The following is a 26204-nucleotide window of genomic DNA, read 5'->3' as shown; positions in this document are numbered from 1 at the left end:
TTGACAAGTAGATCGTCTAGGTAAGGGATCACCGAGTGTCCCTGAGAGTGCAAGACTGCTACCACCGCCGCCATGACCTTGGTGAAGACCCGGGGGGCTGTCGCCAGACCGAATGGCAGAGCTACGAACTGAAGATGGTCGTCTCCTATCACAAAACGTAGAAAGCGTTGATGTTCTGTAGCAATTGGCACGTGGAGATAAGCATCTTTGATGTCTATTGAGGCAAGGAAGTCTCCTTGAGACATTGAGGCAATGACAGAACGGAGGGTTTCCATCCGGAACCGTCTGGCGTGCACATGTTTGTTGAGCAGTTTTAGGTCCAGAACAGGACGGAACGAGCCGTCCTTTTTTGGCACCACAAAGAGATTGGAGTAAAACCCTCTCCCTTGTTCCTGAGACGGTACAGGAACCACTACTCCTTCCGCTCTTAGGGAGTCCACCGCCTGCCGCAGGACATCTACACGGTCTGGATGTGGGGAGGTTCTGAAGAACCGAGCTGGAGGACGAGAACTGAACTCGATTCTGTACCCGCGAGACAAAATGTCTGTCACCCACCGGTCTTTGACCTGTGACATCCAAGTGTCGTAAAAGCGGGAGAGCCTGCCCCCGACCGGAGATGCGGAGGGAGGGGACTGGAAGTCATGAGGTAGCCGCTTTGGAAGCGGTTCCTCCATTTGCTTTCTTGGGGCGTGAGTGAGCCCGCCAGGAATCTGAGTTTCTTTGCGTCCTCTGAGTCCCTTTGGACGAGGAGAATTGTGTTTTGCCCGAACCTCGAAAGGACTGAAACTTCTGCTGCCACTTTCTCTGCTGAGGTTAGCTTGATCTGGGCTGGGGTAAAGAGGAATCTTTACCCTTGGACTGTTTAATGATGTCAGCCAATGGCTCGCCAAACAGTCTATCTCTAGATAAAGGCAAGCTGGTTAAACATTTTTTGGAACCAGCATCTGCTTTCCAGTCCTTTAACCACAATGCCCTGCGCAAAACTACCGAATTGGCAGACGCCATTGAGGTGCGGCTGGTAGATTCTAGGACCGCATTGATAGCGTAAGAGGCAAACGCAGACATCTGCGAGGTAAGGGACGCCACTTGCGGCACCGCTGGATGTATGATAGCATCCACTTTTGCTAAACCAGCTGAAATAGCTTGGAGTGCCCATACGGCTGCGAATGCTGGAGCAAACGACGCGCCGATAGCTTCATAGACAGATTTTAACCAAAGGTCCATCTGTCTGTCATTGGCATCCTTAAGTGAAGCGCCATCCTCCACTGCAACTATGGATCTAGCTGCAAGCTTGGAAATCGGGGGGTCCACCTTTGGACACTGGGTCCAGCGCTTGACCACATCAGGGGGGAAAGGATAACGTGTATCCTTAGAACGTTTAGAGAAACGCTTTTCTGGATGAGCGTCGTGTTTCTGGATTGATTCTCTGAAGTCAGAGTGATCCAACAGAGCACTTAATTTATGCTTGGGATAGAGGAAACGAAACTTCTCCTGCTCTGCCGCTGCCTCTTCTGCTGAAGGGGCTGGGGGAGAAATATCTAACAGCCTATTGATGGCTGAGATAAGATCGTTTACCATGGCGTCCCCATCCGGGGTATCCAGATTGAGAGGGGTTCCAGGATTAGACTCCTGATCACTCTCTTCAGACACATCACAGGGAGCCTGATTGCGCTGAGACCCTGAGCAGTGTGATGACGTTGAGGGTCTTTCCCAGCGAGCCCGCTTGGGGTGGCTGGGGCAATCATCTGAGTCATTATACTCATCCTGAGAAGCCGGGGACCCCCTTGCAGTCTGGATTAAATCCAACTGCGGAGGATTAGAGGACATAGACCTCGCCGTGTCCATAGACTGAGCCCCAGGCATGGATTGCAAAGTTTCCAGGATTTTTGCCATAGTCACAGACATATTAACCGCAAAAACTGCAAAGTCTGTCCCTGACACCGGGGCAGGACTTACAAGCGTCTCAGCCTGGGTCACTACCTCTCCGGACTCCGGCTGGCGAAGCAGCACCGGATCTGAGCATTGCACACAATGGGGGTCATTGGAGCCTGCTGGTAGAGCAGCCCCACATGCAGCACACGCAGTGCACACAGCCCTAGCCTTGGCAGCTTTGCGTCTTGTGGGTGACATGTTGCTGCCTCCTCAGAGCGCTCTGGGGTATTCAGCCAGGAAGCGACCTCACAGTGCAAGAAATCAATAAATATCTATGTCCAGTGACACAGTACACTAATACCCAGTAAGGCACTAGAGGGGCCAGCTGAAAAGCCGCTTACCGCCCGCTTAAGAGCGGGTGTGTGGTCTCCCAAAGCCCCTCAGTCTAGGTCTCCCAGAGCCTTGCGTCCTTCCTCCAGCCAGACATGCATGTAATGGCTGCCGGCGTCCTGAGAGAGGAAGGGGGGCGGGCCCTGGGCGTTCCTGACCAAGAGCGGGAAGCCTGCTTCCCTCTGTGCCTAGTGAGAGGGCTGGAGCATGTAAATCAGGCTCCAGCCCTCGTCGCTGCCGTGAAACAGCGTCTCTCCCCTACCCTGATTGACAGGGTGGGGGCGGGAACGATCGGAGCTGCCGGCGTCCTAGGCCCAAAAGCCGGGGACTAGAGTTATAAACGCCGCCGCCGTAAAAGCGCGGTCGGCGTATCCCCGGCGCACCACAAGTCACAGCAGCGCCGCCCGGTCCAGTGAGGGTCGGCGCTGCGTTCCCAGAACACAAAGTCCCCCAGATAACTGTAGGAACACCAGCTCAGTGTACGGTCCCCGGCGCACTACAACACCCAGCCAGCCCGGAGTGTGTCTGTGCCTGCCGGGGACACAGAGTACCTGTATGATGCAGGGCCCGGTCCCTGATGGTACTCCTGCTCGGCATCCACCAGGTGCTATGGGTCTGTGGATGGAGCCCGGCGTCAGAGCTTTGAGGCCGGCAGGATCCCACTTCCACAGAGCCCCCAAGGGGATGTGGAAGGAAAACAGCATGTGAGGCTCCAGCCCTGTACCAGCAATAGGTACCTCAACCTTACAACACCATCCAGGGGTGAGAAGGGAGCATGCTGGGGGCCCTATATGGGCCCTCTTTTCTTCCATCCGACATAGTCAGCAGCTACTGCTGACTAAAATCTGTGGAGCTATGCATGGAATGTCTGACCTCCTTCGCACACAAAGCTAAAACTGGAGTACCCGTGATACCACGGGGGGGTATAGCCAGAAGGGGAGGGGCCTTGCACTTTTGGTGTAGTGCTTTGTGTGGCCTCCGGAGGGCAGTAGCTATACCCCAATCGTCTGGGTCTCCCAATAGAGCGCTGAAGAAATGTAATGTGCCCATCCACTAGTAATGTCCTCATACTGGTCTCTTCTTGTCCCCTGGTATACCGTTGTTCTCTCTTTTTCTCGCGCTCTCTTTCACACGCTCTTTCTCTCACCATCAGCGTTTTTATTTCAGTTGAATGATTTTTGGCGCCGCAAATCATTCAACTAAAGTAAAGCGCTGACGGTAGTGTTGGCCCCGTGTATCGACCAAGATCGAGGGGTCTATGCAAGAAGCGTGTATGAGGACACTATTTTTTTTTTTCAGCAAAAAACAAAGTGCTGAAAAAGTCGGCTTCTAGTATATACGATATATAAAATTTGTAGAGCATATAGAAAAGGCTAGCTCACCCACATGTGTAATGACTTTGATGTTCGCAGTACAGAATGTCTCTTCCTGGGCGCGTTAAAATTCGAAGATCTGGCTCCACGCTTTTTGGTGCGTTACACCCTTAGTCCTGAATAACCAGTGTTCTACATCCCTAAATGCATAGCTAACTATCTGTATCATGATATTTTAATCTTGGTTATGTTTCGCATCCATTATTAAAAATACTTGCATGTCCGTGGAGCCAAAACGTCCAGTTTTTGAAGGTATATTAAACTTGTGTTATCAAAGATGTCCTATTCTGTAGGTACCTTTTGTTGAGTGCACGCCTCTCCACTTTATGCTTTTGGTAGACACAGGAGAAAGGTTCTTGTGTGTGAAGGGGCTGGCCAACCTTCTCGGTCAGCATGGCTGCATAGGCAGAGTACAGACCTGGCTTAGGCACCGTACTGAGCTACGCACATACTGAGCCAGGCACCAGCCTCATTCACACACAAGAAATCTTTCTATGACCTACACCTCTGGCAAAAATTCAGAGACCACTGCAAAATTGTCAGTTTTTCTGATTTTTCTCTATAGGTATATTTTTGAGTAAAATGTAAATTGTTTTTTTTATTATGTAAACTACTGACATGTCTTCGAATTTCGAAGCAATACATTTTGTATTTTCTGAAAATGAGTATTGGTCAAAATAACAAAAAAATGCATTGCTTTCAGACCTCAAATAATGCAAAGAAAACATAGAAACAACAATACTAATGTTTTAACTCGGGAAGAAATCAATATTTTGTGGAATAACTTTTTTTTTTTTTTATTTAAATCACAACTTTCATGCGTCTTGGCATGCTTTCTACCAGTCTTTCACACTGCGTTTGGGTGACCTAATGCCACGTCTGGTGCAAAAATTGAAGCAGTTCTTCTTTGCTGGCTTATGACTACCCATCTTTTTTTTTTATTACATTCCAGAGGTTTTCAATGGGGTTCAGGTCTGGGGATTGGGCTGGCCATGACAGGGTTTGATGTGGTGGTCCTTTATCCACACATTTATTGACCTTGCTGTGTGGCATGGCGCATTGTCCTGCTGGAAAAAACAGTAATCAGAGTTTGGGAAATTCCCTGAGCAGAAGGAAGTAACTTTTTTTTTCCAGGATAACCTTGTATGCGGCTTGAGTCATTTGTCCTTTGCAAAGTTTAATCTGCTCAATTCCAGCCTTGCTGAAGCATCTCCAGATCATCACCGATCCTCCACCAAATCTCAGTGGGTGCAAGACACTGTGGCTTGTACGCCTCTCCAGGTCTCCTTCTAACCATTAAACGACCAGGTGTTGGGCAAAGCTGAAAATCACTCATCAGAGAAGATTACCTTACTCCAGTCCTTTTATGGTCTTTGGCAAACTTGAGCCTGGCTCTCCTTTTGCTTCTCATTGATGAAAGGCTTTTTTTTAGCTTTACGTGACTTGATCCCTGCCTCTAGGAGCCTGTTACGAACTGTTCTTGCCGTGCACTTCACCCCAGCTGGTATTTACCATTTCTTTTGTAGGTCACTGTCATGGCCAGCTCAATCTCCAGACCTGAGCCCTATTGAAAACCTCTGGAATGTAATCAAGAGGAAGATGGATAGTCATAATCCATCAAACAAAGAAGAACTTCTTACGTTTTTGCATCAGGAGTGGCATAAGGTCACCCAAAAGCAGTGTGAAAGACTGGTGGAAAGCATGCCAAGACGCATGAAAGCTGTGATTTAAAATCATAGTTATTCCACAAAATATTGACTTCTGAACTCTTCCGGAGTTAAAACATTAGTATTGTTGTTTCTAAATGATTATGATCTTGTTTTCTTTGCTTTCTGACCTCAAATAATGCAATGCATTGTTTTGTTATTTTGACCATTTCTCATTTTCAGAAAATAAATACAAAATGTATTGTTTGGAAATTCAGAGACATGTTGTCAGTAGTTTATAGAATAAGAGAACAATTTACATTTCTTCGGCGCTCCATTGGGAGACCCAGACGATTGGGTGTATAGCTACTGCCTCCGGAGGCCACACAAAGTATTACACTAAAAAGTGTAAGGCCCCTCCCCTTCTGCATATACACCCCCCGTGGGATCACGGGCTGCTTCAGTTTTATGCTTTGTGCGAAGGAGGTCAGACATCCACGCATAGCTCCACTGTTTTTAGTCAGCAGCAGCTGCTGACTATGTCGGATGGAAGAAAAGAGGGCCCATACTAGGGCCCCCAGCATGCTCCCTTCTCACCCCACTTTTGTCGGGTGTTTGTTAAGGTTGAGGTACCCATTGCGGGTACGGAGGCTGAAGCCCACATGCTGTTTTCCTTCCCCATCCCCCCTCGGGGCTCTGGGTGAAGTGGGATCTTACCGGTCTCCAGGCACTGAGACCGAGCTCCATCCACAGACCCGGAGAACCTGCTGGATATGGAGCTGGGTATCGTCAGGGACAGGGCCCTGCTACATTAACGTACTCTGTGTCCCCGTACACATCGCGCACACACACACCAGCAGTGCTGGGAGTGCTAGTGCGCCGGGGACAACAGCGCGGAGCGCTTGTGCTATTATTCACTGCAGCTTAGCTGAGTGAATTTATGTGTTAGAAACTGCCGCGCCGGCCGCTGCGGGGTGTTTTACACTGTGGCGCGGCTGGGACTTGTGGTGCGCCGGGGACTTCCGCGCTGGCCGTGCACATAGGACGGCCGCGCTTATTACTCGAGTCCCCGGCTTTGCGGCCTAGTTTTCGCTTCGTTCCCGCCCCTAGCCCTGCCAGTCAGGGGAGGGGCGGGACGCTGTACAGAAAGTCAGCGCCGAGAGCTGGAGTCTGCTTTGCATTCTCCAGCCCCCTTCACTGGACACACTGGGACGCCAGTTTCCCGCTCTTGTCTGGGGCACGCCCACGGCCCGCCCCTCTTCACAAGACGCCGGCAGCCATTCCTGCACGCCGTCTGGGCTGGAGAAGGGAGACAAGCTCTGGGCAACCAGTCACAGGATTCGGGCGACCACACACCCGCCTTTGTGCGGGCGGTAAGCAGCACCTGAAGTGCTGACCCCACTAATGCCATTTGTACTTTATGCCTAGACGGCTAGACTACAGCAGCAAAAAGCAAGGGTGCTAAGGCACAGGCTTTCTAGGCTGCTTGTATTGCATGTGCTGAAGTGTTCATTTGTACTTTATGCTGGTATGCTATACACTGCACTGTACGGTCGCTATTCTTGGCTATATACTCCTAGATGGCTGGACAACAGCAGCAAAAAAGCAAGGGTGCTAAGGCACAGGCTTTCTATGCTGCTTGTACTGCATGTGCTGAAGTGTTCATTTGTACTTTCTGCTTGTATGCTATACATTGCACTGTACGGTCGCTATTCTTGGCTAATGCTTCTAGATGGCTAGACAACAGCAGCAAAAAAGAAAGGGTGCCAAGGCACAGGCTTTCTATGCTGCTTGTACTGCATGTGATACTGTTCCACACGGCAGGTTCCACTGTCCCCATTGTGTGCAATGCTCCCCTGTAGCAATTGGTCAGCCGGGGTCTCTGCTAGAGGTGGCCAAAGGAACCACCTGTGAACCCTGTCCAGGGACAGGGACGGAGTTGCAGTTTCGGCTGATAGATTGTCTGTGACTGTGTCTAACATCTTAGAGACTTTGCAGTCCAGACGGACCATGGGCAATGTTGATACAATGCTCCCTGGCCGCCCTCATTTGGAACAAATCAGTTCTCCGGGGGGGGTCCCATGCATCCCAGGGCGCAGGCTCTGACACGGACGTCAGTCCCAGACAGTCTAAGCGAGCTCGCTGGGAGCGGCACTCGGCTTCATCACTGGTTAGGGTCCCAGCAGGAGGACTCTCTGTATGATGAGGCAGACGTAGCTGATCAGGACTCTGATCCTGAGACCGCTCTCAATCCGGATACTCCGGATGGTGACGCCATAGTGAATGATCTCCTAGCGTCCATCAAGGGAATGTTGGATATTTCTCCCTCAGCTCCTCCGGTGGAGGAGTCAGCTTCACAGCAGGGGAAATCCCTTTTCAGTATCTCAAGCGTATTTTGAGTACTTTTCTGGCCACTCTGACTTCAGAGAAGCAATCCGGAAACACCACACTTATCCAGATAAGCGTTCTCCAATCGTATTAAGGATACACGTTATCCTTTTTTCTCCCTGACGTGGTCAAGCGCTGGACACAGTGCCCAAAGGTGGATCCCCCAATCTCCAGGCTTGCGGCTAGATCCATAGTTACAGTGGAAGATGGGACTTCACTTAAAGATGCCATGGACAGACAGATGGTCCTCTGGTTGAACTCTGTCTATGAAGCTATCGGCGTGTCGGTTGCTCCGGCATTCGCAGCCGTATGGGCATTCCAAGCTATTTCAGCTGGTCTTGCGCACGTGGACACTGTCACATGTACATCTGTGCCGCAGATGGTGTCCTTAACCTCGCAATGTCTGCATTGCGACTTACGCTATTAATGCTGTCCTGCACTACGAGCCGTACGTCAGTGGCGTCCGCCGACTCCGTGGTTTTACGCTGAGCCTTGTGGTTGAGCGAATGGAAAGCAGATTCTGCTTCCAAAAAAGTGCTTAACCAGTTTGCCATTATCTGGTGACAGACTGTTTGGTGAGCGATTGAATGAAATCATTAAACAGTCCAAGGGTAAGGACTCTTCCTTACACCAGCCCAGATCAAACAACACAACAGAGGAAGGGACAGTCGAGGTTTCGGTCCTTCCCAGGCTCGGGCAGGTCCCAATTGTCCTCGTCCAAAAGGACTCAAAAGGCTCAGAGAAGCGCAGATTCCTGACAGGCTCAATCACGCCCAAGGAAGGCAGCCGGAGGAACCGCTACCAAGGCGGTTTCCTCATGACGTTCAGCCCTCTCTCTCCGCATCCGCGGTCGGTGGCAGACTCTCCCGCTTTGGCGACATTTAGCTGCCACAGGTCAAAGACCGGTGGGTGAGAGACATTTTGTCTCACGTGTACAGGATAGAGTTCTGTTCTCGTCCTCCGACTAGATCTTCAGAACTTCCTCACCTCCCGACCGAGCCGATGCTCTTCTGCAGGCAGAAGGAGTGGTAATCCCTGTTCCTCCTCAGGAACAAGATAAGGTTTTTACTCCAATCTGGTTGTGGTACCAAAAGACGACGGCTTTTTCCGTTCCGTTTTGGACCTAAACCTGCTCAACAAGCACTTGAAAACCAGGCGGTTCCGGATGAAATCCCTCCGCTCCGTCATTGCCTCAATGTCTCAAGGAGATTTCCTAGCGTCAAAGACATCAGGATGCTTATCTCCACGTGCCGATTGCTCCAGAGCACCGGTGTTGGCTACGTTTCGTTATTGAAGACGTGCATCTTCAGTTCGTAGCCCTGCCCTTCGGTCTGGCGACAGCCCCACGGCTTTTCACCAGTTCATGGCAGCAGTGGGAGTAGTCCTGCACTCTCAGGGTCACTCTGTGATCCCTTACTTGGACGATCTACTTGTCAAGGCACCCTCTCAAGAGGCATGCCAACACAGCCTGAACGTGGCGCTGGAGTCTCTCCAGAGTTTCGGGTGGATCATAAACTTTTCAAAGTTAAATCTGACACCGACCCAATCGCTGACATATCTTGGCATGGAGCTTCACACTCTCTCAGCGATAGTGCAGCTCACGCGGAATATACAGCGTTCACTACAGACGGGGGTGCAGTCTCTCCTTCAAGGCCAGTCACACCCCTTAAGACGCCTCATGCAGAGGCAGTCCCTTTCGAGCAGTTTCATCTGCGTCCACTTCTATAGGACATTCTTCGCCAATGGGATGGGAAGTCGACGTCCCTAGACAGGAACGTACCCCTTTCTCAGACGGGCAAGGACTCTCTTCAGAGGAGTCCACCCTTCAGATCAATGTTCTGGAAATCTGGGCAGGGTATCTTGTCCTGCAAACCTTCCAGCAGAGGCTGGACGGCAAACAGATCCGAATTCAGTCGGACAATTTCGCAGCGGTGGCATACATCAACCACCAAGGCGGAACACACAGTCGGCAAGCCTCCCAGGAAGTCCGGCGGATTCTGATGTGGGTGGCAGACAGAGCATACACCATATCCGCAGTTCACATCCCGGGCGTAGAAAACTGGGAAGCAGACTTCCTCAGTCGCCAGGGCATGGACGCAGGGGAATGGTCTCTGCACCCGGACGGGTTTCAAGAAATCTGTAGCCGCTGGGGGAGGCCGGACGTCGACCTACTGGCGTCTCGGCACAACAACAAGGGCCAGATTTTCATGGCGCGGTCTCACGATCAAAGAGCTCTGGCGGCAGGCGCCTTAGTTCAGGATTGGTCGCAGTTCCAGCTACCCTATGTGTTTCCCTCTCTGGCACTGTTGCCCAGAGGGCTACGCAAGATCAGCTCCGATTGCCGCCGCGCCATCCTCGTCGCCCCAGACTGGCCGAGGAGGTCGTGGTACCTGCATCTGTGGCATCTCACGGTCGGCAGACCGTGGGGACTACCAGACCGGCCAGACTTACTGTCCCAAGGGCCGTTTTTTCCATCTGAATTCTACAGCCCTGAACCTGACTGTGTGGCCATTGAGTCCTGGATCCTAGCGTCTTCAGGATTATCTCAAGACGTCATTGTCACCATGAGACGGGCTAGGAAGCCGACGTCTGCCAAGATCTACCACAAGACGTGGAAGATATTCTTATCTTAGGGCTCTGCTCAGGGAGGGTCTCCCTGGACATTTGCATTGCCTACTTTTCCTTCCTTCCTGCAATCTGGTTTGGGAAAAGGTTTGTCGCTCGGCTCCCTTAACGGACGAGTCCCAGCGCTGTCTGTATTCTTTCAGAAGCGCATAGTACGACTTCCTCAGGTACGCACGTTCCTGCAGGGGGTTTGTCACATTGTCCCTCCGTACAAGAGGCCGTTAGACCCATGGGATCTGAACAGGGTACTAATTGCTCTCCAGGAGCCGCCCTTCGAGCCTCTGAGGGATGTTTCACTTTCTCGATTTTCACAGAAAGTGGCCTTTTTGGTAGCGGTCACGTCTCGTCAGAGAGTGTCCGAGCTAGCAGCGCGGTCATCCAAAGCTCCCTTCCTGGTGTTTCACCAAGACAAGGTAGTGCTGCGCCTGATTCCGGGGTTTCTCCCTAAGGTGGTATCCCCCTTTTCATCTCAGTCAGGATATCTCCTTACATTCCTTTTGTCCTCATCCAGTTCATCGATATGAATTGGATTTGCATTTGTTGGATCTGATGAGAGCGCTCAGAATCTACATTTCCCGCACGGCGCCCCTGCGCCGCTCGGATGCACTCTTTGTACTTGTCGCTGGTCAGCGCAAAGGGTCGCAGGCTTCCAAATCCACCCTGGCTCGATGGATCAAGGAACCAATTCTTGAAGCCTACCGTTTTGCTGGGCTTCCGGTTCCATCAGGGCTGAAGGCCCATTCTACCAGAGCCGTGGGTGCGTCCTGGACATTATGGCACCAGGCTACGGCTCAGCAGGTGTGCCAGGCGGCTACCTGGGCGAGTCTGCACACCTTCACCAAGCGTTATCAGGTGCATGCCTACGCTTAGGCGGATGCCAGCCTAAGTAGAAGAGTCCTGCAGGCGGCGGTTGCCTCCATGTAGGGAAGGGCTGTTTTTACAGTCCAAACTTGAGGTATTAATTTACCCACCCAGGGACTGCTTTTGGACGTCCCAATCGTCTGGGTCTCCCAATGGAGCGCCGAAGAAGAAGGGAATTTTGTTACTTACCGAAAATTCCTTTTCTTCTAGCTCCAATTGGGAGACCCAGCACCCGCCCCTGTTCCTTCGGGTTTTTTGGTTGTTCGGGTACACATGTTGTTCATGTTGAATGGTTTCAGTTCTCCGATGTTCCTTCGGATTGAATTGTTTAACCAATTATTGGCTTTCCTCCTTCTTGCTTTTGCACTAAAACTGAAGCAGCCCGTGATCCCACGGGGGGTGTATATGCAGAAGGGGAGGGGCCTTACACTTTTTAGTGTAATACTTTGTGTGGCCTCCGGAGGCAGTAGCTATACACCCAATCGTCTGGGTCTCCCAATTGGAGCTAGAAGAAAAGGAATTTACGGTAAGTAACAAAATTCCCTTCTTTACTCAAAAATATACCTATAAAGAGAAAAATCAGAAAAACTGAAAATTTTGCAGTGGTCTCTTAATTTTTGCCAGAGCTGTATTATCAGTGCTGTCTCAAACTCTAGCCGGAAATCGAGCTACCGGGACGGCTATCTCCAGATCAGGACACCATTGTTATTACTAGTATATGTACATTTTTAGTTATTATTATGTTTAACATGATGCCCGATTTATTGCACCAGCTGTGAGGGCCAGCTGCGCATCAACGTTCACTTTTTTTTACCTGTTGTTTTGCTTTCTAAAATAAAAAGTAATTATAGTGTTGAATTGATGTTGAGTCCTGGGTTCTCTTTGTTTTTTAGGAAGAGGATGACATCACTATCTTGCAGATGGAGAAGGATTTGCGCACACGTGTAGAAGTCATGCTGAAACAAAAAAAGGAAAGGATGCAGGAGCTGAAACAGTTAAAACAGCGCGATCAAACCATGTGCGATATCCTGTGCACGCCGCCCTTCTACATAGATGGCCACCGCGTGCCAAGTCTTGACGAGCTGGATCAGTTCAGGAGACATTTGGCTGCACTTTCTGCAGAAAAGGTTCATCCAGATATTTTATACCAACGTTCGAATATGTAAATCTTTATATATGTAGCACATTCTGGGTTGTTGTATTCGTATCCTTATTTTAACTCCCTGATACTATAGGATTTACGTGAAGCCGAATTTGTGAAAACCAAGAAACAAATAATTGTATGTATGGAGGAACTGGATCATTTACCTGACACAAGCTTCGAGAGGGATGTGGTGTGTGAAGAAGAGGAGGCCTTCTGTCTCTCAAAGGAAAATATCACAGCCTTGCATCAGCTACTTTTTCAGGTCGGAACTTAATTTCTTTTTTTAAAGGGAACCAAACATCAGGGTTTTGGTATATAAGGTGCAGCCAGTGCAGTACTGGCACTATCGGGCACATTGTGTACATACCATTAGTGGGCAGCTCGGGTGTTTAAGCTTTGAAATCCAAGTTTATGAAGTTTGAAAATCCATCCACTTTTTGACTGACAGTTGCACCTCTCCAGATAATATCCGGGCGGGTTATCCACGTTATTCCCGCCCCCCGCCGCCGCCTGTTCCTCCCTCTCTTTGGCTGTATGCAAATTTCTCTAATCAGAAACATGGCGTCAGAGCTGGCACCTGTGCATAGCGCTTATCTCCGGTGCCATGTTTCTGAAGCCCGCATTACCTAGTCTTCTGCCTGAGAGGGCAACGTATGCGCCCTCGCTTCTTGAGATCTTGTGACCGCGGGTGGTCACAACAGGACTGGAGAACAGCTGATCTTACCCCGATTAGCTGCAGCAGACGATATCATAGCTGCAGCTAATCGGGGTAAGATCAGCTGTTCTCCAGTCCTGTTGTGACAGCGTGCACTCCCGCGGTCACAACGAGATCTGAAGAAGCGGGGGTGCATGCGCTGCCCTCTCGGGCACAAGACTAGGTAATGCGGGCTTCAGAAACAGGGCGCCGGAGATGAGCGCTATGCCCAGGCACCAACTCTGACGCTGTGTTTCTGAATAGAGAAATTTGCATACAGCCAGGGAGAGGGAGGAACAGGCGAGTGGGGGCGGGGGGAGCGGGAATCATGTGCATAACCCGCCCGGATATTATCAGCAGAGGTGCAACTGTCAGTCAAAAAGTGGATGAATTTTCAAACTTCATAAACTTGGATTTCACAGCCTAAACATCCGAGCTGCCCACTAATGGTATGTACACAATGTGCCCGATAGTGCCAGTACTGCACTGGCTGCACCTTTTTATATACCAAAATCCTGATGTTTGGTTCCCTTTAACTCCAACTACCATTTTTGTGGCAAGTCATGGTCTTATGGTAACAATGTCTTCTTTGCAGTTGGAGGAACGGATCAGACAAAATAAGTTCCTATGTGAGGAACTGCGGGCTAAAATAGCTGAATTATGGGAAAGACTTCAGATACCTGAAGAGGAAAGGGAGGCTTTTTCAATCCACATGACCGGATCGAAAGGAAAAACCATAAAAGCGGTAAGAATTACGTCTTCTAAAAAATGTTTTGGGTGCATCAGGTTAATAATTCCTGATGCACCAAATATGTAAAATGATTTTTTTCTTTGTCGCTCCATTGGGAGACCCAGACAATTGGGTGTATAGCTTCTGCCTCCGTAGGCCACACAAAGTATTACACTTAAAAAAGTGTAACCCCTCCCCTCTGCTTATACACCCTCCCGTGGATCACGGGCTCCTCCGTTTTATGCTTTGTGTGGAAGGAGGCACACATCCACTCATGCATTTTCATATTAGTTATGTCGGTTGGAAGAAAAGAGGGCCCCCACGGGGCCCCCGGCATGTTCCCTTCTCACCCCACTACGTCGGCGGTGTTAAGGTTGAGGTACCCATTGTGGGTACAAAGGCCGGAGCCTCATGCCGTCTCCTTCACCATCCCTTAGCGGCTCTGGGAGAAGTGGGATCCTGAGCGGTCATCCATTTACTGGGACCGTGCTCCCTCCGCAGCCCCTGTGGGAATCTGCCGGACCGGAGTCTATTCAACCTCAGGGACCGGGCCCTGCAACTCTAAGGTACTCTGTGTCCCCATAGGGGACTGTGCAGGGAGCGCACCTTCTTCCCGGACGCTGCGGCAGCTGCTGAATTGAGAAGGCCGGCGGACTTCCGCGCCGACCGTGCCTGCTTGTCGGGCGCGGTCTCAAATTTAGTCCCCGGCTTCATTGCGGCCTAGTCGCAAAAATCCCGCCCCCGGGCCTGCCTGTCAGGGGTAAGGGCGGGACAGCCGACCTGACGTCGGATGTGAGGGCCGGACCATCCTGCATGTTTCCTCCCCCCTCACTGATCACTGTGGGGACCCCAGATTCCCGCACTTTCCTGGCGCCGCCCACGGCTCCACTCCTCCCCTGAGAGCTCTGGCAGCCATTTTTTTTGGCATTCTGCCGGTGGAGGATTCTCAGTGAAGAGCTCTGCAGCTCCGGGGGACCTAAGGCAGGGAATCTGGAGGACACACACTCCGCTTTTTAGCGGTCGGTAAGCCACACCGGTCACCCAGTGCTGGTCCCGCTAGGGTGCCGGAATAGATACGTATTTATATATATATATATTCTGTTCGGTCGGGCTGTATACCCTTTTTTTGCCCATATACCCTCAGTGATCATTCTCCTAGGAGACAACAGCATGTCGTCCACAAGGAGCAAAGCTGTTAAGGCACAGGGTTTTTTTGCGGCCTGTACCTCTTGTGGGGCTATGTTACCTGCGGGTTCCACCTACCCTCACTGTGAGCAATGCTCGACACCTGCTTCGCTTGCTCAGCCGGAGCCTCGGTCACTAGTGGGCCCCTCGGCTCATGTAGACCCCCCTGCTCCCCCTGTCCAGGCGGCAGGGACAGAGTTTGCCTCTTTTGCTGAGAAACTCTCTGAGTCACTTTCACAATCCATGGCTCAGTCTATGGGCAAGTGGTCTGCCAAGCTGCTAGAAGCTTTGCAGTCCAGACCGGTCCTTACACAGGCCCCGGCCCCTGTTGGATCGTCGCCTCCAGGCCCCTCTCGGTCCGCGCCGCAGCGCGCTCCCAGGTTGGGCCCTAGGTCTCACGTGGAGGACTCCTGCCCGGACCACAGTCCTAGACAGGCTAAGCGGGCTCGCTGGGAATCTTCCCCGACTTCTTCACGCTGCTCGGGTTCCCAGCTTGAGGACTCTCTGGAGGACGAGGCGGACGTCGCAGCTCAGGGCTCTGACCCTGACGTCGCCCTTAACCTTGATACACCTGAAGGGGACGCCTTAGTGAATGATCTTATCTCCTCCATCAATCAGGTGTTGGATCTCTTTCCCCCGCCTCCTACTGTAGAGGAGTCGGCGTCTCAGCAGGAGAAACACCAGTTTAGGTTCCCCAAACGTTTTTCGATCACTCTAACTTCAGAGATGCTGTCCAGAAGCCCAGAACGGTTCCGGACAAGCGCTTTACTATGCGCCTCACTGACACGCGTTACCCCTTCCCCTCCGAGGTCGTTAAGGGTTGGGCTCAGTGTCCCAAGGTGGATCCTCCAGTCTCTAGATTGGCGGCTAGATCTGTGGTATCGGTTGCAGATGGCTCATCGCTAAAGGATGCCACTGACCGGCAGATAGAGCTTCTGGTGAAGTCCATCTATGAGGCCACGGGCGCGTCTTTTGCCCCGGCTTTTGCAGCCGTGTGGGCACTCCAAGCTATCTCGGCTTGTCTGGCCGAGATTAATGCTGTCACACGTAATTCTGCTCCGCAAGTTGCGTCTTTGACGTCTCAAGCGTCAGCTTTTTCTTCCTACGCCATGAACGCAGTCCTAGACTCTGCTGGCCGTACAGCTGTGGCATCCGCTAACTCTGTGGCAGTCCACAGGGCCATGTGGCTGCGCGAATGGAAGGCAGACAGAGGTTCTTAACCGGTTTGCCGTTTTCTGGCGACCGCTTGTTTGGCGAACGATTGGATGAGATTATTAAGGAATCCAAGGGAAAGGACTCCTCCTTACCCCAATCCAAACCTAAGAGACTTCAGCAACGAAAAATACAATCGAGGTTTCGGTCCTTTTGTCCCTCCGCCAAGCCCCAATCCTCTTCGTCCAGCAGGCCGCAGAAAGGCCAGAGGAACTCCTATGCATGGCGGTCCAAGTCACGCCCCCAAAAGGCCGCAGGAGGCACTGCCTCCAAGGCGGCCTCCTCATGACTCTCGGCATCCCCTAGCCGCATCCTCGGTCGGTGGCAGGCTCTCCCGCTTTGGCGACGCCTGGTGGCCACATGTTCAAGACCGATGGGTGAGAGACATTCTGTCTCACGGTTACAGGATAGAGTTCAGCTCTCGTCCTGCGGCTCGTTTCTTCAGAACCTCTCCGCCCCCCGCTCAGGCCGACGCACTTTTTCAGGCAGTGGACGCTCTGAAGACAGAAGGAGTTGTGATCCCCGTTCCCCTTCAGGAACGTGGTCGCGGCTTTTACTCCAACTTGTTCGTGGTGCCAAAAAAGGACGGATCATTCCGTCCCGTTCTGGACCTCAAGCTACTCAACAGACATGTGAGAACCAGACTGTTTCGGATGGAATCTCTCCGCTCGGTCATCGCCTCGATGTCACAAGGAGACTTCCTAGTATCGATCGACATCAAGGATGCTTATCTCCACGTGCCGATCGCACCCGAGCATCAACGCTTCTTGCGTTTCGCCATCGGGGACGAACACCTTCAGTTCGTGGCATTGCCTTTCGGCCTGGCGACAGCCCCACGGGTTTTCACCAAAGTCATGGCATCCGTTGTGGCGGTCCTACACTCTCAGGGCCACTCGGTGATTCCCTACTTAGACGATCTCCTAGTCAGGGCCCCTTCTCGGGTGGCGTTTCAACACAGCCTTACCGTCGCTCTGGCGACTCTGCAGCAGTTGGGGTGGATCATCAACTTCCCGAAATCCAAGTTGACACCGACCCAATCACTGACTTACCTCGGGATGGAGTTTCATACACAAACAGCGGTAGTCAAGCTACCGCGAGACAAACAGCTTTCTCTGCAGGCAGGGGTGCAATCTCTTCTTCGGGGTCAGTCACACCCCTTAAGGCGCCTCATGCACTTCCTGGGGAAGATGGTGGCAGCGATGGAGGCAGTGCCGTTCGCGCAATTCAATCTGCGGCCACTCCAATGGGACATTCTCCGGAAATGGGACAGGAGGTCGGCTTCCCTCGACAGGAAAGTCTCTCTGTCCCTTGCAACCAAGACGTCTCTTCAGTGGTGGCTCCTTCCCAATTCTCTATCGCAGGGAAAATCCTTCCTACCCCCAACCTGGGCTGTGGTCACCACGGACGCGAGCCTGTCAGGGTGGGGAGCGGCTTTTCTCCACCACAGAGCTCAGGGAACCTGGACTCCGATAGTCTTCCCTTCAGATCAATGTTCTGGAGATAAGGGCAGTGTATCTAGCCCTATTGGCTTTCCATCGGTGGCTGGAGGGCAGGCAGATTCGTATCCAGTCGGACAACGCCACTGCCGTCGCATACATCAACCACCAAGGCGGCACTCGCAGTCGTCAAGCCTTCCAGGAAGTCCGGCAGATTCTGCAGTGGGTGGAAGCCACAGCCTCCACCATCTCCGCAGTTCACATCCCGGGCGTAGAAAACTGGGAAGCAGATTTTCTCAGTCGTCAGGGCATGGATGCGGGGGAATGGTCTCTACACCCAGAAGTGTTTCGAGAGATCTGTCGCCGCTGGGGAACGCCGGACGTCGATCTCATGGCGTCACGGCACAACAACAAAGTCCCGGCATTCATGGCTCGGTCTCTGGATCACAGAGCTCTGGCGGCGGATGCGTTAGTTTACGGCTCTATTACCGAGGTATTCTTTTACCCACCCAGGGGCTGCTTTTGGACGTCCCAATTGTCTGGGTCTCCCAATGGAGCGACAAAGAAGAAGGGAATTTTGTTTACTTACCGTAAATTCCTTTTCTTCTAGCTCCTATTGGGAGACCCAGCACCCGCCCCTGTTCCCTTCGGGCTGTTGTTCTTTTGTGTACACATGTTGTTCATGTTGAATTGTTCTGGGTTCATGGTTTCAGTTCTCCGAACATCCTTCGGATTGAATTTACCTTAGACCAATTTATAAGTTTCCTCCTTCCTGCTTTTGCACCAAAACTGAGGAGCCCGTGATGCACGGGGAGGGTGTATAGGCAGAGGGGAGGGGTTTACACTTTTAAGTGTAATACTTTGTGTGGCCTCCGGAGGCAGAAGCTATACACCCAATTGTGTGGGTCTCCCAATAGGAGCTAGAAGAAAAGGAATTTACGGTAAGTAAACAAAATTCCCTTCTTGTCCCGTACAGATAAGATTTAACCCGGTTGTGCTTTTTCCAGTTACAAGATGAAGTTGATCGTCTCCAAGAGCTGAAACTGCAGAATATTAAAAATGTTATTGAAGTAATTAGAACCGAGCTGCGATCCTTCTGGGATAAATGTTTTTATAGCAATGAACAAAGGCAAGCCTTTGCTCCATTTTATGACGGTGAGGTCATTTACCTTATTATTTTCCACAGCTTCTGAAACCTATTCTTTAGTTTTGGTTTAGTCTAATTACTGGCAGAAAGTAATTGAAATTTAATTGTTTCCTCTTAGAGGACTACAGTGAAGACCTCTTATGCCTTCATGATGCTGAAATCGAACACATCAAGCAATATTATGAGACGCACAAAGAAATGTTTGAAGGAGTCCAGAAATGGGAAGAGAATTGGCGCCTTTTTCTGGAGATGGATGTAAGTAAATTCTGTGGTGTTTAATGCTGCTTGCACTGTTGAACCCTTAAGGCTCTGTGCGCACTTGGAAATGAAATTTCCTTGAGAAAATTCCGCATGCCCTCAAAGATTACCGCACCCTCGGTAAAAAAACGCGGGAAACCGCACCCGAAAACCGCATGCGGTTTTACCGCGGTATTATTCGCGGTATTGCCGCGGTTTTGCCGCGTGCGGGTTGGGATGTGCTTTATTGCATTCAATGCAATAAAGCACATTGAAAGAAAAAAAAAAAAGTCATTTAATTCTGAGATAGTAGATAGATAGATAGATAGATAGATAGATAAAGAGACAGAAGAATAGATAGAGGGATAGATAGAGGGATAGATAGATGACAGATCACTGCATTTCCCACGGTCGGCAGTGAGTTCACATTACCGGCCGTGGGAAATGACCGGTAATTACCTCTGCTGTCTGCTGCATTCAGCCTGTGTCTGTGACAGTCGCGGCTGGATGTCAGCAGTGCAGGACGCCGGAGCTGTGGATGCCGGAGCTGTGTGGATTACGCCGGAGCTTTGCTGCGGGAGGGGTTAATAAAATGGTGAACGAGGCTTGTTAGTTTTATTTAAAATAAAGGATTTCTTTGGCGCTCCATTGGGAGACCCAGACAATTGGGTGTATAGCTATGCCTCCGGAGGCCACACAAAGTATTACACTAAAAGTGTAAAGCCCCTCCCCTTCAGCCTATACACCCCCCGTGCTGCCACGGGCTCCTCAGTTTTCAAGCTTTGTGCGAAGGAGGTCAGACATCCATGCATAGCTCCACAGATTTTAGTCAGCAGTAGCTGCTGACTATTTCGGATGGAAGAAAAGAGGGCCCATATAGGGCCCCCAGCATGCTCCCTTCTCACCCGTTGATGGTGTTGTAAGGTTGAGGTACCTATTGCTGGTACGGAGGCTGGAGCCCACATGCTGCTTTCCTTCCACATCCCCCTGGGGGGCTCTGAGGAAGTGGGATCCTGCCGGCCTCAAAGCTCTGACGCCGGGCTCCATCCACAGACCCATTGAACCTGCTGGATACGGAGCTGGAGTACCGTTCAGGGACATGGCCCTGCACCATTACAGGTACTCTGTGTCCCCGTACACAGGCACAGCACACTCCAGACTTGCTGGGTGTGCTAGTGAGCCGGGGACAGTAAAGGGTTACAGTCACTGCAGCTTTGCTGAGTGACTTTGTGTATTGGGAACTACCGCGCCGGACGCTCCGGGAGCGGCGGCGCGGCTGGGACTTGTAGTTCGCCGGGGACTGGGCGCCGACCGCGCTTTTACGGCGGCAGAGCTTATAAATCCAGTCCCCGGCTTCTGCGGCCTAGTGCCGCTTCGTTCCCGCCCCCTCCCTGTCACTCAGGGAAGGGGACAGACGCTGAGCAATCAGCAGCGCCGAGGGCTGGAGCCTTATTTACATGCTCCAGCCCTCTCACTGCACACTGTCGGACGCCGGATTCCCGCTCTGACTTGGGGCACGCCCACGGCCCGCCCCTCCTCACACGAGCTGGGGAAGACGCCGGCAGCCATTACTGCAGTCCGAGCTCGGACTTTCGGCAACCAGGCAGGACGGTGGCGACCATACACCCGCTTATAGGCGGGCGATAAGCGGCACACATAGTGCTGACCCCAATATATACTGCAGTGTGTACATGTGTATTTTAACTGCATAGGTCGCTATATGCCCGCTTGGAGAGCGACACATCAGCAGCAGGAAAGCAGGTGTGCTAAGGCACAGGCTTTCTAGGCTGCTTGTATTGCACGTACTGAAGTGTTCATTTGTGTTTATGCTTGTATGCTATACATTGCACTGTACAGTCGCTAGTCTTAGCTATATTCTCCTGGAATGGCTAGACTACAGCAGCAGAAAACCAAGGGTGCTGGGGCACAGGTTTTTTTTTTTTTTTTTTTTCTCTATGCTGCTTGTATTGCATGGGCTGCAGTGTGCATTTGTACTTGTGCTTGTATGCTATACATTGCACTGTATGGTCACTCTTCTGGGCTATATTCCCCTAGATGACTAGTCTACAGCAGCAGAAGAGCAGAGGTGCCAGGGCACAGGCTTCTATGCTGCTTGTATTGCTTGTGCTGCAGTGTTCATTTGTACTTTATGCTTGTATGCTATACATTGCACTGTATGGTCACCAATCTTGGCTATATACTTCTAGATGGCTAGTCGGCAGCGGCAAAAAAGCAACACAGATTTTCAGTGCTGTTTTTACTACATGGGATGCTGTTCATGACACCGTCCCATTGTGTGCATGCTCCCCTGTAGCACTTCGTCTGCCGGGGTCTCTAGCACTTCGTCTGCCGGGGTCTCTACTAGTCGTGGCCAAAGAAACCACCTGTCATCCCTGTCCAAGGACAGGGACGGAGTTGCAGTTTCGACAGATATATTGTCATAAGATAGAGACTTGCAGTCCAGACAGGCCATGGGCAATCTTCCTGACCAACCTCATTTGGAACGGGGGGGGTCCCAGGAGGACTCTCTGTATGATAAGGCAGCTCTCCAGGACTTTGATCCTGACATCGCTATCAATCCGGATACACCGGATGGTAACGCCATACGGAATGATCCTATAGCGTCCATCAATGGAAGGTTGGATCTTTCTCCCTCAGCTCCCCCAGTGGAGGAGTCGGCTTCCCAGCAGGAGAAGTCCCTTTTCAGTATCTCAAACGGATATTGAGTATTTTTCTGGCCACGCTGACTTCAGAGAAGCAGTCCAGAAACACCACGCTTACCAGATAAGCGTCTTCTCCAAAAGTTTTTAAGATACACGTTATCCCTTTTCCCCTGACGTGGTCAAGCGCTGGACCCAGGGTCCAAAGGTGGATTCTCCAATCTCCAGGCTTGCGTCTAGAGCCATAGTTGCACTGGAGATGGGGCTTCACTTAAAGATGCCATTCACAGACAGATGGACTCTGGTTGAAATCTGTCTAGGAGGCTATCGGCGTGTCGGTTGCTCCGGCATTCACAGCCGTATAGGCAACCTAACCTTTTCAGCTGTTCTTGCGCAGCTGGCCTTGAGCACATGTACATCTGTACCGCAGAGGCGTCCGTAACCCCGAAATGTCTGCACTGCGACTTACCCTATTCATGCTGTCCTAAAAGTACAGTCGAGGTTTCGGTCCTTCCCATGCTCGGGCAGGTCCCAATTGTCCTCGTGCAAAAGGGCTACAAAACCTCAGACGGGCTCAGATTCCGGCCGGGCTCAATCACGCCCAAGGAAGGCAGCCGGAGGAACCGCTACCAAGGCGGTCTCCTCATGACTCTCAGCTCTCTCTCTCCGCATCCGCGGTTGATGGCAGACTCCCCCGCCTTTGGCGACATTTAGCTGCCACAGGTCACAGACCGGTGGGTGACGGACATTGTGCTCACGTGCACAGGACAGTGTTCTGTTCTCGTCCTCCGACTCCATTCTTCAGAACGGCCCCACCTCCCCACCGAGCAGATGCCCTGCTGCAGGCGGTGGACGCTCTAAGAGCAGATGGAGTGGTGATCCCTGTCCCCCCTCAGGAACGAGGGCGAGGGTTTGTACTCCAATCTCTTTGTGGCTCCAAAAAAGGACGGCTCCTTCCGTCCTGTTCTGGACCTAAAACTGCTCAACAAGCATGCGAACGCCAGGCGGTTCCGGATGGAATCCCTCCGATCCGTCATTACTTCAATGTCTCGAGGAGACTTCCTTGCCTCAACAGACATCAAAGATGCCTATCTCCACGTGCCAATTGCTACGGAGCACCAACGTTTTCTACGTTTTGTGATAGGAGACGACCATCTTCAGTTCGTAGCTCTGCCATTCGGTCTGGCGACAGCTCCACGGGTGTTCACCAAGGTCATGGCAGCAGTGGTAGCAGTCTTGCACTCTCAGGGACACCCGGTGATCCCTTACTTGGACGATCTACTCGTCAAAGCACCCTCCCTCGAGGCATGACAACGCAGCCTGAATGTTACGCTGGAGACTCTCCAGACTTTCGGGTGGATCATCAATTTGGCAAGGTCAAATCTGTCACCGACTCAATCACGAACGTATCTCGGCATGGAGTTTCACACTCTATCAGCGATAGTGAAGCTTCCGCTGAACAAGCAGCGTTCACTGCAAACAGAGGTGCAGTCTCTCCTTCAAGGCCAGTCGCATCCCTTAAGGCGCCTCATGCACTTCCTAGGGAAGATGGTGGCAGCCATGGAGGCAGTTCCCTTTGCGCAGTTTCATCTGCGCCAACTGCAAGGGGACATTCTCCGCCAATGGGACGGGCAGTCAACCTCCCTGGACAGGAAAGTCTCCCTTTCCCAGACGGTCAAGGACTCTCTGCAATGGTGGCTTATTCCCACCTCATTGTCAGTGAAGATCCTTCCTACCCCCATCCTGGGCAGTGGTCACGACAGATACGAGTCTGTCAGGGTGGGGAGCAGTTTGTCTCCGCCACAGGGCTCAGGGGACGTGGACTCAGCAGGAGTCCACCCTTCAGATCAATGTTCTGGAAATCGGGGCAGGGTATCTTACCCTACTAGCTTTCCAGCAGCGGCTAGACAGAGGGCAGTTCCGAATCCAGTCGGACAACTCCACAGCGGTGGCATACATCAACCACCAAGGAGGGACGCGCAGTCGGCAAGCCTTCCAGGAAGTCCGGCGAATCCTCATGTGGGTGGAGGACACAGCATCCACCATATCCGCAGTTCACATCCCGGGCGTAGAAAACTGGGAAGCAGACTTCCTCAGTCGCCAGGGTATGGACGCAGGGGAATGGTCCCTTCACCCGGACGTGTTTCAGGAAATCTGTCGCCGCTGGGGGGTGCCGGACGTCGACCTAATGGCGTCTCGGCACAACAACAAGGTCCCGGCATTTATGGCACGATCGCGCGATCACAGAGCTCTGGCGGCAGACGCCTTAGTGCAAGATTGGTCGCAGTTCCGGCTCACATATGTGTTTCCACCTCTGGCACTCTTGCCCAGAGTACTGCGCAAAAAATCAGATCCGATTGCAGCCGCGTCATACTCGTCGCACCAGACTGGCCGAGGAGATCGTGGTACCCGGATCTGTGGCATCTCACGGTCGGCCGACCGTGGTCACTACCAGGCCGGCCAGACTTACTTTCCCAAGGGCCGTTTTTCCATCGGAATTCTGCGGCCCTGAACCTGACTGTGTGGCCATTGAGTCCTGGATCCTAGCGTCTTCAGGATTATCCCAAGGGGTCGTTGCCACCATGAAACAGGCTAGGAAGTACACCTCTGCTAAGATCTACCACAGAACGTGGAAGATTTTCTTAACCTGGTGCTCGGCTCAGGGAGTGTCTCCCTGGCCATTTGCATTGCCTACTTTTCTTTCCTTCCTGCACTCGGGGTTAGAAAAGGGCTTGTCGCTCGGCTCCCTTAAGGGGGAAGTCTCGGCACTATCCGTGTTTTTTTCAGAAGCGTCTAGCACGTCTTTCTAAGGTGCGCACGTTCCTACAGGGGGTCTGTCATATCGTACCCCCGTACAAGCGGCCGTTAGATCCATGGGATCTCAACAGGGTATTAGTTGCTCTCCAGAAGCCGCCTTTCGAGCCTCTGAAGGAAGTTTCCTTTCTCGCCTGTCACAGAAGGTGGCGTTTCTCGTTGCGATCACATCGCTTCGGCGAGTGTCTGAGCTGGCAGCTCTGTCATCCAAGGCTCACTTCCTGGTGTTCCACCAGGACAAGGTAGTGCTGCGCCCCATTCCGGAGTTTCTCCCTAAGGTCGTATCCTCATTTCATCTTAATCAGGATATATCCTTGCCTTCTTTTTGTCCTCATCCGGTTCACCGGTATGAAAAGGACTTACGTTTGTTAGATCTGGTGAGAGCACTCAGAATCTACATTTCCCGCACGGCGCCCATGCGCCGTTCCGATGCATTTTTTGTCCTTGTCGCTGGTCCGCGCAAGGGGTTGCAGGCTTCTAAAGCCACCCTGACTCGATGGATCAAAGAACCAATTCTAGAGGCCTACCGTTCTGCGGGGCTTCCGGTTCCTTCAGGGCTTAAAGCCCACTCAACCAGAGCCGTGGGTGCGTCCTGGGCATTACGACACCAGGCTTCGGCTCAACAAGTGTGCCAGGCAGCTACCTGGTCCAGTCTGCACACTTTCACCAAGCATTATCAGGTGCATACCTATGCTTCGGCGGATGCCAGCTTAGGTAGAAGAGTCCTGCAGGCGGCAGTGACACCCCCGTAGGGGAGGGCTGTTTTGCAGCCCTAACATGAGGTATTTCTTTACCCACCCAGGGACAGCTTTTGGACGTCCCAATCGTCTGGGTCTCCCAATAGAGCGCTGAAGAAGGGAATTTTGTTACTTACCGTAAATTCCTTTTCTTCTAGCTCTTATTGGGAGACCCAGCACCCGCCCTGTCGTCCTTCGGGATGTTTTTGTTGTTTGCGGGTACACATGTTGTTCATGTTGAACGGTTTTTCAGTTCTCCGATGTTACTCGGAGTTAATTTGTTTAAACCAGTTATTGGCTTTCCTCCTTCTTGCTTTGGCACTAAAACTGGAGAACCCGTGATACCACGGGGGGGTATAGCCAGAAGGGGAGGGGCCTTGCACTTTTTAGTGTAGTGCTTTGTGTGGCCTCCGGAGGCAGTAGCTATACCCCAATCGTCTGGGTCTCCCAATAAGAGCTAGAAGAAAAGGAATTTACGGTAAGTAACAAAATTCCCTTCTTTCTAAAGATCTCTTTATCTATGCTAGTGTATGCAGACAGACAGGGATTAGCAATATTCACCCAGAACTGTTCGTGGTTGTGGGTGCATAGTGCACCTGACAGGTTCACTTTAATATTCGTTGATGTAGCTTTTAAGGTGGACATTGAGTGACTTTCTCTCACGGAACAGTGTTTTCACATCATTTGTATGTAGCCCCAAACTTTGTATCGCTTTGATATTTTTCTGGTTTGTTTTATATGAGATATATACATATTTTAATTTTATTTATTTTTTTATTTAGAAAAAGGCAACAGACCCCAACAGGTTCACAAATCGGGGAGGAAACCTCCTAAAAGAAGAAAAGCAGAGGGCAAAATTACAGAAAATGCTCCCAAAAGTTAGTAAAACCTACATTTGTATTTCTTTTATATCTGTATTAGTTTGGAGTGAAACTTTTTTTTTTCTTTAACACAAAAAACACTTTCCTTTTCTTTTTTTTTTTTTTTTTCTCCTCCCTGGGCCTCAGCATCATTCATTATAGCTTTTAAAGAATCAAGAAGTCAATTATCTGA

General features: G+C 51.4%; 1 protein-coding gene across 4 annotated transcripts in view; it reads left to right on the top strand.

The window, feature by feature from the left end:
- The window catches only part of PRC1 (protein regulator of cytokinesis 1), a 149976-nt gene that overhangs the window by 60447 nt on the left and 63325 nt on the right, over positions 1-26204 (top strand). For all 4 annotated transcript variants that reach the window (XM_075345898.1, XM_075345900.1, XM_075345899.1 and 1 more), the window contains exons 4-9: positions 12049-12282; positions 12391-12561; positions 13589-13738; positions 18564-18711; positions 18822-18958; positions 25934-26029. In XM_075345898.1, the coding sequence (XP_075202013.1) occupies positions 12049-12282; positions 12391-12561; positions 13589-13738; positions 18564-18711; positions 18822-18958; positions 25934-26029 (936 nt within the window). The remainder of the gene's footprint in view (positions 1-12048; positions 12283-12390; positions 12562-13588; positions 13739-18563; positions 18712-18821; positions 18959-25933; positions 26030-26204) is intronic.

This window comes from Anomaloglossus baeobatrachus, chromosome 4 (genome assembly GCF_048569485.1).
Source record: "Anomaloglossus baeobatrachus isolate aAnoBae1 chromosome 4, aAnoBae1.hap1, whole genome shotgun sequence".
In the NCBI taxonomy this organism is placed as follows: domain Eukaryota; kingdom Metazoa; phylum Chordata; class Amphibia; order Anura; family Aromobatidae; genus Anomaloglossus; species Anomaloglossus baeobatrachus.
The sequence above is the reverse complement of the archived record's forward strand: the minus strand, read 5'-3'. Positions and strand labels throughout refer to the sequence as shown.